This window comes from Pristiophorus japonicus, chromosome 9 (genome assembly GCF_044704955.1).
Source record: "Pristiophorus japonicus isolate sPriJap1 chromosome 9, sPriJap1.hap1, whole genome shotgun sequence".
Lineage (NCBI taxonomy): Eukaryota > Metazoa > Chordata > Chondrichthyes > Pristiophoridae > Pristiophorus > Pristiophorus japonicus.
The window spans coordinates 110709855-110728973 of NC_091985.1; the positions used below are offsets into that span (position 1 = coordinate 110709855).

At 46.4% G+C, this 19119-nt stretch overlaps 1 protein-coding gene across 2 annotated transcripts in view; it reads left to right on the forward strand.

The window, feature by feature from the left end:
• The first annotated feature begins 1349 nt into the window (after window positions 1-1349).
• The window catches only part of LOC139273170 (synaptojanin-2-like), a 222482-nt gene continuing 204712 nt past the window's right edge, over window positions 1350-19119 (forward strand). The window contains exons 1-2 of one of the 2 annotated variants that reach the window (XM_070889701.1): window positions 1350-1487; window positions 1774-1818. In XM_070889701.1, coding sequence (XP_070745802.1) covers window positions 1406-1487; window positions 1774-1818 — 127 coding nt within the window. In that variant the 5' untranslated portion in view covers window positions 1350-1405. The remainder of the gene's footprint in view (window positions 1488-1773; window positions 1819-19119) is intronic. The other variant, XM_070889699.1, reaches the window with a different exon arrangement.

Sequence of the window (19119 nt, forward strand, 5' to 3'; positions counted from 1 at the left end):
GATTCATTCACGAGGGGAAACATCTTCTCTGCATCTATCCTGTCCAGCCCCCTCAGAATCTTATACCTTTCAATAAGATCACCTCTCATTCTTCTAAACTTCAATGAGTATAGGTCCAACCTGCTCAACCTTTCATCATAAGACAACCCCTTCATCTCAGGAATCAACCTCATGAAGCTTCTCTGAACTGCCTCCAATGCAAGTATATCCCTCCTTAAATAAGGAGACCAAAACTGTACGCAGTACTCCAGGTGTGGTCTCACCAACGCCCTGTACAGTTGTAACAGGACTTCCCTTTTATACTGCAGCCTCCTTGCAATAAAAGCCAACATTCCATGGGCTAGAACCTCCACTTTTGTGCTTATCACCCAAAAATGGGCGTTATTTCCGGCGTGGGCGTTAAAAAGGGTTTTCAGATCGCCGGCTTCTCGCCCATTCTCAAAACACCTAGTTTACATTTTTGAAAATGGGCGTTACCACAAGCGATATCAAATGGGCGGTAGCGTTAAATTTTTTTGACCTTCTGCCGTTAAGTGTGGCCGTCCTTAGGAACAACATGGCAATGCTCGATTCCCGCGATTCTGGGGTCACCATAACATGCGCAGAAGAGGAGACAGAGATAGAGGAAGCTCAGAGGGACTGAAGGCGTGGCTGGGTGTGGTGTGGAGTGGCTGCTTTGGGAGGAAGGAGGGAGACTTTAGAGCTTCACAGCAATTAGGCAAACAAAAATTAGCTGTTACCAGCCACATATTTGACTGAATTTGGCCTATAATGGAGAGAGAAGAGGAGGTATCACAGCACGCTGTGGAGACTGACGCTGGAGAGAGCAGTGAGGTGCGAGAGGAGCACATTGGAGGCCGCAAAAGAGCCAGGAGGTTCTTGGACGAAGCAAATGCAGGAGGTCGAGTTACGCTGGGGTGATTTGACACAGGGAGGGCTTGGGAAGCCCACCCCAAAGGCCTCCCAGAGGATATGGACCAAGGTAACAGAGGTGGTCTCGTCGGCGACCAACGAGGTGCGTGAGGGCAACCAATGCTGCAAACGATGGAACGACCTTGTGGGATCCGCAAGATTAAGTATTACATTGATTTACATGTACTTATGTATTTATATAATTTGATTTGTAACAGTCATGAGTGACTATCAGCAGAGGTAAGGTCTTGCACTTTTACCGGGAATGTTTTACTCAAAGCCTGCGGTCACGGTGTACGTCTTTAGGTAAAGAATGATAATAATCATGATTACATCTGTCGGTTATGTGTTGTGTCAGTCTCTGTGACAGTACCTAGCAATGATCTCATGGCATGACATCCTGTCACCTTTTACAGAAGAAGCTATCGACGATGAGGTCCGTGCAAAGACGAACGGATGAGGGGGTCCACCAGTCCCCAGCGACATCACAGAGATGGAGGAGCGAGTGCTCGCAATCATGGGGAAGCACCCCCGGACAGCCACAGACGCATCTGCAGACCCTGAAATGATGCCACGTGAGTAAAGCTTACACCATTGCGTAATGTAAAGTCAATAGATGCCACACCCACTCATATCCCAACAATCATATATGATAGATGATTTCTAAAAGTGTCATAGAAATAATGCTGCCTAATGAAAATCATTGCAATGCACAATGTGTTGATGGTCATGAAATGTAATGTCTGTGATGATTTTGAGAGCAGTGGTGCTTTTGTCGTGCATCTGCTGTGTGCAGCACGAGACTCACCTTGTCACCCTAGCACCCCCTTCTCCTCTAATAACCTCATTTGTGTTTTGCAGCTCATCCAGCAGCGCGGCTCCAGGCAAGACCACAGAGGCCAGAAGGTGGGGCGTGGGGCAGGAGTCGGCGGACGGTCCTACTGCATTTAGTGCTGAGAAGCTCCAATTCTCAGAGAGTTGTTAACCTGTGGAATTCTTTACCTCAGAAAGTTGTTGAGGCCAGTTCGTTAGGTATATTCAAAAGGGAGTTAGATATGGCCCTTACGGCAAAGGGATCAAGGGGTATGGAGAGAAAGCAGGAAAGGGGTACTAAGCTTGAATGATTAGCCATGATCTTATTGAATGGTGGTGCAGGCTCGTCCATCAATCCGCTGGGTCTGTTCTCCACGGAGGAGAGCGCAGACTTCGAAGAACCTGCATCGCCTCGCTCCAGAAGCCATTCCACCCCAAGGCCATCTAGTCGTCTTCTGGTCATTCCCGCCTCCATTCTGGAGTTACGGGCCCCAAGTACCTCTCCACAGAGCACCCCATTTGTCCTCAGGACGACGCCAACCCTGCGGAGGCCTCGTGGATGCGGCAGGTCTGTTCCACGAGCGCGACATGACAGCGGAGAGATGGTACAGTTGTCCAGGAGGATTGTAGACATTGGTAACCAGCTCATCGAAGCATTGGGGGGCATATCCCAATAGCTGGCCACCATGACCGAGTACATTCCGCGCATGGCAGAGTCCCTGGAAGCGATAGCCAGGAACACTGCTGCCACAGGCCTCCCAGTGGTCCCAGAGCGTGGCACTCCACCCCTAGGTTCCGCACCACCACTGCGAACGACAGATGAGAGCAAGGACCAAGATCCTGCTTCTGCATCAGAGAATGTTGCCCCCTCAGCACCTCCCACTCCTGTACCCATGCAACCACCGCATCTGCCTTCATCGCCCCCCCAATGAGGCACCGCCTGAGGAGCTCCTCGGCCAGGCGTCGTGGAGCAAGGAGAGGAAGGGGTAGAGGTGGGGAGCAGAAGGAGAGGGGGGAAGGAAAGCGAGGTGCATGTCCACAGGTGATGGCAGTGTTATATCTCCATCTGGGTGTATGCAATTTGTTGCAATGTATGGGGGCTAGGGACCACGCTCCTGCTTTGCCTTTGTATTCTGTGTTGCTGGACATGTTGAACATGTGATTTATGTCAATGGTGGAAAAAGTGGGGTGTGGGCGGGGGTTGGGTGTTATTGGCTGTTATGATTTCAGACCAATGTTGGTATTAAACTTTTGTTATTGAACATAACTTTGTTGCGCATTGTCTCAGATAGCTGGACCGTTACACACTGATGAGTCCTTACCATGAAAGGGTTAAATACAACTTAACATCAGTCAATGTAAACGTTAACTGGCACCAAGGTGATGGGCACCATTGATGTCTGAGCTGCACACACACAGCAGTGTGTCAGCGTTGTCACCCACATCAGCGCTCTTTCAGGCAAATCTTTCAGATATCAGCTCCTCACATAAGAATGGGATTTAACAAATGCCAACCACACCGCTGGCGTTCGTTCCGGTTAGTTCCACTTTTTGTGGGCGGTTTTTTGAGCGAGCGATATTGTGGGTGATATGTGTGCGAGGTGGTGAAATTGACGATGGACGATCTTCATGGCCGCAAGTTTGGGTAACTATGTTCTTTCCGACAAAAAACAGTGGGCGGGCGTTCATATTGAATCTCGGCGTTAATTCCGTGCGGAAAGTAACGTTGGGCGATATTATGGGCGGTGATTTCGCCCATTCTGCTGATTCTGCCCAAAAAAAGTAGGCGGGCGGTAATATTTTTTCCCGGCCTTAAGCACATGGGGAAAGTAACACTCGGCGATAAGTCTCCTAAAAAAGGCTGTCAGTTTCCATTTTGTGCCAAAATGGGCGATATATGGGTGTTATACGTCATTTCAGCGGTAAAATGTGTGTTAAGTGGGCGTTAAGCATGCAAAAAAAAATGGAGGTTCTAGCCCCATAAGCCTTCCTAATTACTTGCTTTACCTGCATACTAACTATTTGTGTTTCATGTACAAGGACCCCCGGATCCCTCTGTACCACAGCATTTTGTAATCTCTCCCCATTTAAATAATAATTTGCTTTTTCATTTTTCCTACCACAGTGGATAACCTCACATTTTCCCACATTATACACTATCTGACACATTTATGCCTTCCACTATTTTTCACAACATTGTTTGCCTTTGTTTTCAATTTGATACCATCCTTTACTTCCTTAGTTAGCCACGGATGGTTTATTCTTCTCTTAGATGACCGGGAGTATTGGTGCAAGTGGAGAACGACTTCACTCTTATTTAAAGGCTGCTGCTCACACCAGTTGCTTACAGTCATGGGGGTTCTACTGGCAGTCCCCCTTGCACTCGAGTATCTTCAGGAGTGGGAGTGGAGGCAATGACGAAGAGAAGATGCACACAAAGTGAGAAGTAGGAGGAGGGGCAGGAGGGCTCACAGCAGGAGGCCTTACCCACCTATGGTCTTCAGCGAGCAGTTTGCTTCTACCCACAAGACAGAAGCAGTGTATTAGAAGACTCCTTTTTATTTCCCCCCAAAAATATACTTTATTCAAAAAAAATTTCACAATACTTTGGAAAATAGTTCAGTACCTTGCGGTCAGCAATTCCATACAATTCGTTTGGATGATGACAGCAGTTCCATACAATGCACTAGCATACATTTCATTTCAAGGTACAGTTTAGTACAATCTGTAAATCACGTTACATGTAGTACTGTGCAAATAAGGGTATTACATGGAGCAGATGAGACCAGGTTTACATTACATTCTAGGATACCTTTCAATACCGATCATGAATCACGTTACATGTAGCACTATGCAGATGAAAGCAGTACACGGAATGGATGCGAAAACATTTACATTTCTTTACAAGTTACTAAACAGTGCAGAGACTTTCATTATACATGGCACAACACAGATGTTTTTCAGTACATGGTGCTCTATGTATACAAACAGATTAACAAGTACAGCCCGAGGGGGGTATGATTCCATCCCCTGGGTTGATCATGGCGGAAGGGTCTTAAACTGTAGCTCTTCCCCACCGTGCCTTTGCGGCGACTGCTCCAATCTTTAGTGCGTCCCTCAGCATGTACTCCTGGGCCTTGGATTGCGCCAGTCTGCAACACTCGGCCGTGGACATCTCCTTACTCTGGAAGACCAGCAAGTTTCGGGAAGACCAAGTGCGTCTTTCACCGAGTTGATGGCCCTCCAGCAGCAGATGATGTCTGTCTCGGTGTGTGTCCCTGGGAACAGTCCGTAGAGCACAGAGTCCTGTGTTACAGAGCTGCTTGGGATGAACCTCGACAGCAATCACTGCATCTCTTTCCAGACCTGCCTTGCAAAGGGGCAATCCCGAAGAAGATGGATGACAGTCTTAACCGCACCACAGCCAACTCGGGGGCAGAGTGCCGTAGAAACATAGAAAATAGGTGCAGGAGTAGGCCATTCGGCCTTTCGAGCCTGCACCACCATTCAATAAGATCATGGCTGATCATTCACCTCAGTACCCCTTTCCTGCTTTCTCTCCATACCCCTTGATCCCTTTAGCCGCAAGGGCCATATCTAACTCCCTCTTGAATATATCCAATGAACTGGCATCAACAACTCTCTGCGGTAGGGAATTCCACAGGTTAACAACTCTGAGTGAAGAGGTTTCTCCTCATCTCAGTCCTAAATGGCTTACACCTTATCCTTAGACTATGTCCCCAGGTTCTGGCTTCCCCAACATCGGGAACATTCTTCCTGCATCTAACCTGTCCAATCCCGTCAGAATTTTATATGATTCTATGAGATCCCCTCTCATCCTTCTAAACTCCAGTGAATACATGCCCAGTCGATCCAGTCTCTCCTCATATGTCAGTCCTGGCATCCCGGGAATCAGTCTGGTGAATCTTCGCTGCACTCCCTCAATAACAAGAACGTCCTTCCTAAGGTTCGGAGACCAAAACTGAACACAATATTCCAGGTGAGGCTTCACTAAGACCCTGTACAACTTCAGCAAGACCTCCCTGCTCCTATACTCAAATCCCCTAGCTATGAAGGCCAACATACCATTTGCCTTCTTCACCGCCTGCTGTACCTGCATGCCAACTTTCAATGACTGATGTACCATGACACCCAGGTCTCATTGCACCTCCCCTTTTCCTAATCTGCCGCCATTCAGATAATATTCTACCTTTGCGTTTTTGCCACCCAAGTGGATAACCTCACATTTATCCACATTATACTGCATCGGCCATGTATTTGCCCACTCACCTAACCTGTCCAAGTCACCCTGCAGCCTTTTAGCGTCCTCCTCACAGCTCACACCGCCACCCAGCTTAGTATGATCTGCAAATTTAGAGATATTACACTCAATTCCCTCATCCAAATCATTAATGTATATTGTAAATAGCTGGGGTCCCAGCACTGAGCCCTGCGGCACTCCACTAGACACTGCCTGCCATTCTGAAAAGGGCCCGTTTATCCCGACTCTCTGCTTCCTGTCTGCCAACCAGTTCTCTATCCACATCAGTACATTACCCCCAATACCATGTGCTTTAATTTTGCACACCAACCTCTTGTCAAAAGCCTTTTGAAAGTGCAAATACACCACATCCACTGGTTCTCCCTTGTCCACTCTACTAGTTACATCCTCAAAAAATTCTAGAAGATTTGTCAAGGAGGATTTCCCTTTCATAAATCCATGCTGACTTGGACTGATGTCGTCACTGTTTTCCAAATGTGCTGCTATTTCATCTTTAATAATTGATTCCAACATTTTCCCCACTACTGATGTCAGGCTAACCGGTCTATAATTACCCATTTTCTCTCTCCCTCCTTTCTTAAAAAGTGGTATTACATTAGCTACCCTCCAGTCCATAGGAACTGATCCAGAGTCAATAGACTATTGGAAAATGATTACCAATGCATCCACTATTTCTAGGGCTATTTCCTTAAGTACTCTGGGATGCAGACTATCAGGCCCCAGGGATTTATCGGCCTTCAATTCCATCAATTTCCATAACACAATTTCCCACCTAATAAGGATTTCCTTCAGTTCCTCCTTCTCACTAGACCCTCGGTCCCCTAGTATTTCCGGAAGGTTGTTTGTGTCTTCCTTTGTGAAGACAGAACCAAAGTATTTGTTCAACTGGTCCGCCATTTCTTTGTTCCCCATTATAAATTCACCTGAATCTGACTGCAAGGGACCTACGCTTGTTTTCGCTCATCTTTTTCTTTTCACATATCTATAGAAGCTTTTGCAGTCCGTTTTTATGTTCCCAACAAGCTTCCTCTCATACTCTATATATTTTCCCCCTCCTAATTAAACATTTTGTCCTCCTCTGCTGTATTACAAAATTCTCCCAGTCCTCAGGTTTGCTGCTTTTTCTGGCCAATTTATATGGCTCTTCCTTGGATTTAATACTACCCTTAATTTCCCTTGTTAGCACGGTTGAGCCACCTTCCCCATTTTATTTTTATTCCAGACAGGGATGTACAATTGTTGAAGTTCATTCATGTGATCTTTAAATGTTTGCCATTGCCTATCCACCATCAACCCTTTAAGTATCACTCGCCAGTCTATTCTAGCCAATTCACGTCTCATACCATCAAAGTTACCTGTTCTTAAGTTTAGGACCCTAGTCTCTGAATTAAGAGTGTCACTCTCCATCTTAATAAAGAATTCTACCATATTATGGTCACTCTTTCCCAAGGGGCCTCGCACAACAAGATTGCTAATTAGTCCTTTCTCATTACACATCACCCAGTTTAGGATGGCCAGCCCTCTAGTTGGTTCCTCGACATATTGGTCTAGAAAACCATCCCTAATACACTCCAGGAAATCCTCCTCCACCGCATTGCTACCAGTTTGGTTAGCCCATTCAATATGTAGATTAACGTCGTCCATGATAACTGATGTACCTTTATTGCATACATCCCTAATTTCTTGTTTGATGCTGTCCCCAACCTCACTACTACTGTTTGGTGGTCTGTGCACAACTCCCACTAGCGTTTTCTGCCCTTTGGTATTCCGTAGCTCCACCCATACCGATTCCACATCATCCAAGCTAATGTCCTTTCTTGCTATTGCATTAATTTCCTCTTTAAACAGCAACACCACCCCACCTCCTTTTCCTTTCTGTCTATCCTTCCTAAATGTTGAATAACCCTGGATGTTGTGTTCCCAGCCTTGGTCACCCTGGAGCCATGGTCTCTGTGATGCCAATTACATCATATCCGTTAACTGCTATCTACGCAGTTAATTCATCCAACTTATTTCGAATACTCCTCGCATTGAGGCACAGAGCCTTCAGGCTTGTCTTTTTAACACACTTTGCCCCTTTAGAATTTTGCTGTAATGTGACCCTTTTTGCTTTTTGCCTTGGGTTTCTCTGCCCTCCACTTTTACTTTTCTTCTTTCTATCTTTTGCTTCTGCCCCCATTCTACTTCCCATGTCTCCCTGCATAGGTTCCCATCCCCTTGCCATATTAGTTTAACTCCTCCCCAACAGCACTAGCAAACACTCCCCCCCGTGTCTCTAAAACCCCATCTGTGCCTGAAGGATCTGCCAGCTAGTGCCCTTCTCTCCGTTAACCAAGCTACGTCTTGGTGCTTGTGTGAAAGCTCTGATGATGAGACATTCTGCCAAACGAGTTTGACAGTCTGCTCAGGGAACTGCCCGACAGGATCCATCATCTCCTTCTTCCGTAGGGCGTCCAGGACCTTGCGTGCCGACCACTGCTTTATGGCCTTGTGGTCAAAAGGTGTTTTTCTTGAAAAACTTTTCCACGAAAGACAGGTGGACAGGCATGGTCCAACTGGTTGGAACGTTCCACAGCAGCCTGGCCAGACCCATCCTTCGCAACACCGGGGACAGATAGAATCTCAGCACGTAGTGACATTTGGTGTTTGCGTACGCAGGGTCTATGCACAGTTTGATGCAGTTGCACACAAAAGTGGCCATCAGGATGAGGGCCAAGTTTGGAACGTCCTTTCCTCCCTTATCCAGAGATTTGTAGATCATCATGTCTCTGACGAAATGGAAGACGGCTCAGGTGACTGCCACTGCACAGGAGCGGGGTATGGATCAGACCTGCGCCACGTACAACAGCGAGAGCACCTCACTCCTCATGACCAGGTTCTTTCCTGCAATGGAGAGGTAGAAGGCTCCGCTTCATCAAGGAGGTGGTCACCTCCTGGAACCAGACCGGAAGCCACAGAGCAGGGCGAACATGGCAGTCCCAGTTGCTCTCAGGGTCACTGTGGTCCTCAATTTCTTTGCCAGTAGATACTTCTAGTCTGCACCCGGAGACATAGTTAACATCTCCCCGTTTGCCATCCATTGTTGTATCGGGTAGGTCACAGAGGCTCTCTACACCCGGAGAAGGGACTATGTTGTTTTTTCTCTGAACAGCAAGAAGCAGGAGGAGCGTGCATGTGCCTTTGCCAGGATAGCAGGCTTCCCCATGGTACAGGGCGCCATCAACTGCACCCATATGGCTTTGTGAGTGTCACATATCAATCCTGAGATCTTCCGTAACCGCAATGACTACCATTCACTCACTGTGCACTGTGCACTGTGCGACCACACCCAGCACATTCTGATGGTCAGCGCCTGCTATCCTGGCAGCAGTCATGATGTCTTAATCTAGTGTCATTTCTGGTGTGCCAGCAATCTGCCAGCTATCACGTCAAACCTGAGGGTGGCTGCTCGGACAAAAGGGCTATCCGCTCAACACCTGGCTGATGACTCCCCTCCGCAACTCAATACTCCTGCAATGAGAGCCAGGCTGCCAACAGGAACATCATCGAGCAGACCATCGGGCTGCTGAAGCAACAGTTCCGCTGCCTTGACCACTCGGGAGGAACCCCCCAGTACTTGCCGGAGTGGGTTTCCCAATTCATGATGGATGATATTGGATGATGGAGGAGGAGGAGGAGGAGAAGAAATAATCCCCCTTTTGGATTGGCTGTTCGTGAATAAAACCCAGATCCCCATTGCTCACCACATCTCTGTCAGCCACATCCCCATCATACCATCCCTCGGTCAGTGAACATCACATCGTCCTCGTGGGCACAAAGCTGAACTCCATCACAAAACAAACATTCCAAAATTAATAAATCCATAAGTAGTAAATTAAAAGTACAATATCAACTAATCATGCTTGTGCATTCTCTTAGTGCCTGTTGTTTGTGTGCCTTTTCCTACTCGGGTGCTGTTACGCAGTGCTCCCCAGTACCTGCAGCATGGCTGGTGGAAGGCTGCTGAGTTCCTGTGGGGGAGACTGCAGATGGCCTCGACCAACTGTGGACCTAGAAGGCCTGGCTGTAGACTGCACCTTTTCGGCCTGGGCCACAGCAGACTGAGCTGGCTGGCTGACAGGAAGTAGCAAGGGCAATGCAGAGTGACAGTGCTGGGAGTAGGAATGCTGTCATCCTGAGAGAGGACAGCAGGTTCCTGCTCAACAGGTGCAGTGCCACTCCCCCGGGCCGGCGGCTCAGAATTCCTAGCAATCTGTTGGAGGACAGATTGCTGGCCTGCTGCGACACCCCACAAGCCCTTTTTGAGACTTCTAAACCCAGCCACAACGGCAGCAGTTTGAGCTTCCAATGCAGCACTGAGATGTTCAGTCGCCTCCGCCTGTGCTGCAATGGAAGCTGTGACATTGCCCATCACATGCAGCATCATGGCTGGGTCCACAATGTCTCTCCTGGAGTTGTCCGTCATTTCCAGCCTGGAAATCATGGACTCCAAGCTCTGCACAAAGCCCCGTGCAATTTTGGAGCCGGACTCCACCGTGCTCCTTGACACTGACAAGAGGCTCTCTGGCAGGCTTGCCATTGCAGCTAGGATTTCCGTGTGCGCATGGCCATCACCCTTCTTCTGAAGGCTGCTCCATTGAGGTCATCATCTGAGTCCTGTGCAGCAGAACTAGTGTGTGAACAACTTCTCATGCTACCTTTTCCCCCTGGTCGTGCTGCAGCCTACTTATGCCTCACCATTTGTAGATCCCACATCTATAGTACCCTCGAAATTCCACGCAGTGCCAGTTTCTGAGCTGGTGTCTGCGAGTATCAGGTGCAGTGATGGTGTGCCGCCTTCTTCATCTCCATTCTCCTCTATGACTTTGGAGACAGGCTCTGCTGGTAACAGTTCTTAGTCATTTGGAAGCAGAAAGGCACAAGAGGTGGGTTATGATGAGGGGAGGAAGGCGGGAAGCAAGAAGTGCATGCACACAATATCAGAAGCTTGTTAGTGAGAAGAGATTGTGGGCTGAGGGGGAAGTGGAATGTGAGAAGAAGGATTAGGAATGGCCATACCGTTATTGTCCCCAAGGGCTTCAACTTCGCCCGTTGCCATGGCCTCGGTGATTTCCCTTCCAATGACGTCGAGCACCGTCTCCTTCCTTCCAATGACGTCGAGCACCGTCTCCTTCAGTTGGCTCAAGGCCTGTAAAGCGGCTTGGTTGCCTCCTGTCTGCCACTGCTCCCAGCGATTGTGAGCCAGCTCAGTCTACAAGAGAAAGGGAAGAGTGTCAGTGAGTGTTGGGTGATGTGCCTGTCATAGCTGTCAGTGTGTGCAAGGTGTGAGATGTGGGTGTGAGTGTTGCAGCAGTAGTAAGGTTGTGAGAGTGAAATGAAGCTATGATTGTGAGTCCTGAATGGTGAAAGGTAGAGATTGTTGTTAGGTGAGTGCTGCGGGTATGGTTCATTGAGCAATGTGTGAGGCTTATGCTGCAGATGGTGGTATGTGGCATTTGCTGAAGCCTTCGCTCACCTTGATTAACCCTGTGAGGTCATTACACTTCTTCTTGCTTGTCCTTGAGCTTCTCCTTCTGATTTATGAGGTAGTTGCCCTGTAGCTTCAATGCAATCCCCTTTAAGTAATGGAAAAAGCCTGTGAATTAGACTAGCCCTGATATCGGTCCGCCTGTTGAGTGTGAAGCCAATGAGCAGCAGTTTTAGCACTGCCATCATGACTATAATCACGTTAATGAAGTGTGAGCATGAATGTTGTGTGCTATCTAGACCATTTTCAGCTGGCGCATCGTTTGGCCTTAACACTGCCCATTTTGTGGCTATATCCAATTTCTAGGCCAATATTTATTCTAGTCCAAAGCAAAATACATCTTTGATTGCCAGTTGTGTGTGAGCTCTGAATAGAGTGTAAATGATTACATAGGATATACGCCACAGAAACAGGCCATTCGGCCCAACCTGTCCATGCCGGCTTTTATGCTCCACTCGAGCCTCCACCTGTTTTTCCTCATCTAAATCTATCGGCATAACCCTCTATTCCCTTCTTCCTCATATGCTTGTCTAGCCTCCCCTTAAATGCGTCTATACTATTTGCTTCAACCAGTCCCTGTGGTAGAGAGTTCCACATTTTCACCACACTTTGGGTAAAGAATTTTCTTCTGAATTCCTTAATTAGATTTCTTGGTGACTATCTTATATTGATAGCCTCTAGTTTTGCTCTTCCCCACAAGTGGACACCTGTTCTCTCTGTATCCACTCTATCAAAACCATTCATAATTTTAAAGTCCTCTATTAGGTCACTCCTCAGCTTTCTTTTTTCAAGAGAAATCAGACCCAGCCTGTTCATTCTATTCTGATATGTATACCCTCGTATTTCTGGTATCATCCTTGTAAATCTTCTCTATAATGCCTCTATACCCTTTTTATAATATGGCGACCAGAACTGTAAACAGTGTTCTGGTGTGGTCTAACCAAGGTTCGATACAGGTTTAGCATAACTTCCTTACTTTCCAATTCTATACCTCTAGAAATAAACCCTAGTGCTTGGTTTGCATTTTTTAATGGCCTTGCTAACCTGTGTCGCAACGTTTAGTGATTTGTGTATTTGTACTCCGACATCCCTTTGTTCCTCTACCCCACCTGGACTCGCACCCTCAAGTAATAAGTGACCTCCCTATTCTTCCTACCAAAATATACAGGATACCTCACATTTATTTGTGTTGAACTTTATTTGCCAATTATATGCCCATTATGCAAATTTATTAATGCCCTCCAGTAATTTGTTGCAGTCCTCCTCAGTATTGACTATCGCCCCCAATTTGGTATCATCCGCAAATTTAGAAATTGTGTTTTTGATTCCAAAGTGTAAATCGTTAATATAAATTGTGAACAACAGTGGTCCCAGCACTGATCCTTGTGGAACATCACTACGCATCTTCTGCCACTGTGAAGCTACCTTTTACCCCTACTTTCTGCTTTCTGTCTTGAAACCAGCTAGCTAACCATTCTGCTACTTGTCCTCTCACTCTGCATTCTCTGATCTTGTTCATCAGTCTATCAGACTTCATCAGACTTTATCGAAGGCCTTTTGAAAATCTAGAAAAATTACATCTACTGCATAACCCTTGAAGAATAAGGAGGTCACTTACTACAACTATTTTTGGTGTAACTTTAAGTCAAGTGCCCCCTTTTTTAAGGGCACAAGAATTCACAAATTAACTAAAACATTAAAGGGAACCTTGACAAATCAAATTAAAGTAAAATGTTGTTCCTTGTTGAAATGATGCATTCCAGCCCCTCCGGTGCCCACCTCTCGCAGAAGGCTGCGAGTGTACCAGTAGACCACTGCGTGCTCCATCTCCAGGGATACCCTGGCGTGAACGTAGCCGCAGAAGAGAGGCAGGCAGTCGGGCTGAATGAACCCCTCGACCGCCCGCTGCTTGGGGTCATTTATTACATGGAGGGTGCGAGTCTGGGTGGGGTAGAGGAACAAAGGGATCTCGGAGTACAAATAAGCAAATCACTAAACGTACCCTTATGCATTCCCTTACACACTGTCTTGTGTGTGCCTTTGCCTATTCTTCTGATGTCACGCAATGCTACCCCAGTGGCTGCAGTATGGTTGGTGGAGGGCTGATGACTTTCAGTGGTGGGCACTGCAAATGTCCTTGCTGGTCAACCTTGAGGAGTTGGTGGCTGGGAATGTCAAATTGAGTGATGGTTTCTCCTTCTCCTTCTTCTTCTTCTGCTCTCACCCTGCCCCTCACCACCCCCCACACTGCCTGGGCAGGCTGCATTTCTTGTGTGCGTGACATGGGGAAGGCACAAGAGTGGAGTTGTGGTGAGGGGATGGCGGGAAAGCAAAATGTGCATGCCAGAAGGAGGATAACATATGAGGATATCAACATCTTCTATCCTTTTAGCCCCAGTGCTGGCCAAGGGCTCAGCCATGCCCCCTGCCAAGAATGGCCAGCATGGTCTCCTCTGAGGGGGTGAGGTGAAGCTAGGAATGGGAGGTGTGACTCATGTTTAGTACAGATTGTTGGTAGGTGAGTGATTGGAAGGAGAGAGGGAGTCTTGCATTGAGAAGTATGTGAGGCTGATGGTGCAGTTGGTAGGAGACGGCTTTTGAAGATGCATTCACTGACCTTGACCAGCGGTCTGAGGTCATGAAGCTTCTTTGGGCACTGGAGTCAGGTGGGAGAAACACTGCTGGCAGTGACAGCATCGGTGATGTGGATCCACATCGTTCTTCCTGGAGGGCCTCCAGGCCTCTGTGGGTAGAGGACCTCTCTTGCAATGTTGACTACCTACACAAAGCTGGAGTGGTGCGTGCGAGACCCTGGGTGCCACTTCCTGAGCCATTTGTGTTCGTGCTGAAGCACTTGTACCATTTTTTTAGATGCGGAAGGGAATTCAGCTTTAAGAGCTAAAGACTCACATTTGGGAATTCTACTTAATGTTAATTTTTTTTCCAGAAAGCAGTTGAGTTGTAAGGGCAAAAAACTGCATATGTTTAATTTTTTTTAAATTTCACTAGGCATTGCTTTCAGATGGCTGTTCTAACTGTACTGACACTTTGGCTACACTACATTAGTGCTTGCTGAGGGGACCAAGGCCACCAGGTCAGCATTCTACGGTGAGTTCAGCGCTGGGCTAATGATAATTAGTCTTCAGCTCCAATTTTTCGGTCCTGCCAGGGGGCCACCATTTTTGGTGGCCGTTAACACCGGCTGCTTTTGTGACGGACATGGATTTCTGGATCTTTAACTTTATATAAACTAATCTGAAAACATGAGCTTGTGCTGCAACTGATGCAATTCTTGTTGTGCAGCAAACTTCTGCTTTTTCAATATTACTGTACTGTTAAATTTTAGGGAAGCCTGAACAAATTGTGTGTTAAATGTCAAAATCTGGGTAGAAGCCCAACTACAGAGAGAGAGAGAGAGAGAGAGAGAGAGCTGGAATTTTTGGCTGAGAGATCATGGTCAGAAAAACAGCACTAAATAGCAACAACAACCAGTCCTATAATAATAGAATCATATAGCACAGAAAGAGGCCATTCTGCTCCATTGTACCTGTTTGGTAGAATTATCCAATTAGTCCCACTCCCCTGCTCTTTCCCCATAGTCCTGGAAATTTTTCCTTTTCAAATATATCTCCAATTCCATTTTGAAAGTTACTATTGAATCTGCTTCCACCATCCTTTCAGGCAGTGCATTCTGGAGCATAACAACTCGCTGCATAAAAATATTTCTTCTCATCTCGCGTCTGGTTCTTTTGCCAATTATCTTAAATCTGTACCCTCTGGCTGCCGACAATCTTGCCCGTGAAAAAAGTTTCTCTTTGTTTACTCTGTTGAAACCATCTCATATTTTGAACACTATTATTAAATCCCTCCTTAAGCTTCTCTTCTCGAAGGAGAACAGAATCGAAAATCCAGAAAAGGTGATCAGCATCAGTTAAGTACCACAAAAATAATCTGGCAAGATAGGTCCATAAGGTTCAATGACATTAATGGAAAAAAATTGACTTTTAACAGATGAATATTCCAAAGTGCAGGATGACCACAGATCGTCAATATATTATTGATTAGAAAAGGAAAAGCTTCATAGCTTCTCTTCAGAAACTCGGCATAATGGATCGGGTTCAGGATTGAGAGATGCGAAACACCACAATTATAAATAGAAGCTGTAGTTTCCATGTGGCTAGGTGGTGGCCATTCTTTAAGTAGTGTGATTAACATAGAAACATAGAAAATAGGTGCAGGAGTAGGACATTCGGCCCTTCTAGCCTGCACCGCCATTCAATGAGTTCATGGCTAAACATTCAACTTCAGTACCCCATTCCTGCTTTCTCGCCATACCCCTTGATCCCCCTAGTAGTAAGGACCTCATCTAACTCCTTTTTGAATATATTTAGTGAATTGGCCTCAACAACTTTCTGTGGTAGAGAATTCCACAGGTTCACCACTCTCTGGGTGAAGAAGTTCCTCCGCATCTCGGTCCTAAATGGCTTACCCCTTATCCTTAGACTGTGACCTCTGGTTCTGGACTTCCCCAACATTGGGAACATTCTTCCTGCATCTAACCTGTCTAACCCCGTCAGAATTTTAAATGTTTCTATGAGGTCCCCTCTCATTCTTCTGAACTCCAGTGAATACAAGCCCAGTTGATCCAGTCTTTCTTGATAGGTCAGTCCCGCCATCCCGGGAATCAGTCTGGTGAACCTTTGCTGCACTCCCTCAATAGCAAGAATGTCCTTCCTCAGGTTAGGAGACCAAAACTGTACACAATACTCCAGGTGTGGCCTCACCAATGCCCTGTACAACTGTAGCAACACCTCCCTGCCCCTATTCTCAAATCCCCTTGCTATGAAGGCCAACATGCCATTTGCTTTCTTAACCGCCTGCTGCACCTGCATGCCAACCTTCAATGACTGATGTACCATGACACCCAGGTCTCTTTGCACCTCCCCTTTTCCTAATCTGTCACCATTCAGATAATAGTCTGTCTCTCTGTTTTTACCACCAAAGTGGATAACCTCACATTTATCCACATTATACTTCATCTGCCATGCATTTGCCCACTCACCTAACCTATCCAAGTCGCTCTGCAGCCTCACAGCATCCTCCTCGCAGCTCACACTGCCACCCAACTTAGTGTCATCCGTAAATTTGGAGATACTACATTTAATCCCCTCATCTAAATCATTAATGTACAATGTAAACAGCTGGGGCCCCAGCACAGAACCTGCGGTAGCCCACTAGTCACTGCCTGCCATTCTGAAAAGTACCCATTTACTCCTACTCTTTGCTTCCTGTCTGACAACCAGTTCTCAATCCATGTCAGCACACTACCCCCAATCCCATGTGCTCTAACTTTGCACATCAATCTCTTGTGTGGGACCTTGTCGAACGCCTTCTGAAAGTCCAAATATACCACATCAACTGGTTCTCCCTTGTCCACTCTACTGGAAACATCCTCAAAAAATTCCAGAAGATTTGTCAAGCATGATTTCCCTTTCACAAATCCATGCTGACTTGGACCTATCATGTCACCTCTTTCCAAATGCACTGCTATGACATCCTTAATAATTGATTCCATCATTTTACCCACTACCGATGTCAGGCTGACCGGTCTATAATTCCCTGTTTTCTCTCTCCCTCCTTTTTTAAAAAGTGGGGTTACATTGGCTACCCTCCACTCTATAGGAACTGATCCAGAGTCAATGGAATGTTGGAAAATGACTGTCAATGCATCCACTATTTCCAAGGCCACCTCCTTAAGTACTCTGGGATGCAGTCCATCAGGCCCTGGGGATTTATCGGCCTTCAATCCCATCAATTTCCCCAACACAATTTCCTGGCTAATAAGGATTTCCCTCAGTTCCTCCTCCTTACTAGACCCCCCGACCCCTTTTATAACCGGAAGGTTGTTTGTGTCCTCCTTCGTGAATACCGAACCAAAGTAGTTGTTCAATTGGTCCGCCATTTCTTTGTTCCCCGTTATGACTTCCCCTGATTCTGACTGCAGGGGACCTACGTTTGTCTTTACTAACCTTTTTCTCTTTACATATCTATAGAAAGTTTTGCAATCCATCTTAATGTTCCCTGCAAGCTTCTTCTCATACTCCATTTTCCCTGCCCTAATCAAACCCTTTGTCCTCCTCTGCTGAGTTCTAAATTTCTCCCAGTCCCCAGGTTCGCTGCTATTTCTGGCCAATTTGTATGCCACTTCCTTGGCTTTAATACTATCCCTGATTTTCCTTGATAGCCACGGTTGAGCCACCCTTCCCTTTTTTATTTTTATGCCAGACAGGAATGTACAATTGTTGTACTTCATCCATGCGGTCTCTAAATTTCTGCCATTGCCCATCCACAGTCAACCCCTTAAGTATCATTCGCCAATCCATCCCAGCCAATTCACGCCTCATACCTTCAAAGTTAGCCTTCTTTAAGTTCTGGACCATGGTCTCTGAATTAACTGTTTCATTCTCCATCCTAATGCAGAATTCCACCATATTATGGTCACTCTTCCCCAAGGGGCCTCGCACAATGAGATTGCTAATTAATCCTCTCTCATTACATAACACCCAGTCTAAGATGGCCTCCCCCCTAGTTGGTTCCTCGACATATTGGTCTAAAAAACCATCCCTTATGCACTCCAGGAAATCCTCCTCCACTGTATTGCTTCCAGTTTGGTTAGCCCAATCTATGTGCATATTAAAGTCACCCATTATAACTGCTGCACCTTTATTGCATGCACCCCTAATTTCCTGTTTGATGCCCTCCCGAACATCACTACTACTGTTTGGAGGTCTGTACACAACTCCCACTAACGTTTTTTGCCCTTTGGTGTTCTGTAGCTCTACCCATATAGATTCCACATCATCCAAGCTAATGTCCTTCCTAACTATTGCCTTAATCTTAACCAGCAATGCTACCCCACCTCCTTTTCCTTTTATTCTATCCTTCCTGAATGTTGAATACCCCTGGATGTTGAGTTCCCAGCCCTGATCATCCTGGAGCCACGTCTCTGTAATCCCAATCACATCATATTTGTTAACATCTATTTGCACAGTTAATTCATCCACCTTATTGCGGATACTCCTTGCATTAAGACACAAAGCCTTCAGGCTTGTTTTTTTAACACCCTCTGTCCTTTTAGAATTTTGCTGTACAATGGTCCTTTTTGTTCTTTGCCTTGGGTTTCTCTGCCCTCCACTTTTCCTCATCTCCTTTCTGTCTTTTGCTTTTGCCTCCTTTTTGTTTCCCTCTATCTCCCTGCATTGGTTCCCATCCCCCTGCCATATTAGTTTAATTCCTCCCCAACAGCACTAGCAAACACTCCCCCGAGGACATTGGTTCCGATTCTGCCCATTTCATTTTTGGCATGCCTGGCCATTCCAAGACATGCTCGTGCAGGCACTTATGGTATTGCATAGAGATGTCCTGGAATAGATGGGAAGGTGCATTCATTTTCAGTGGATGCCCTAACACCCATGAATCTAACCAACTGAAGAGATGATGGCCAGAAATAGCCAGAAAAATAATGCCAAGTTAATAGCACCCACCATTATTAATTTGCAAAAAATCCATTGAAATGAATTGCATG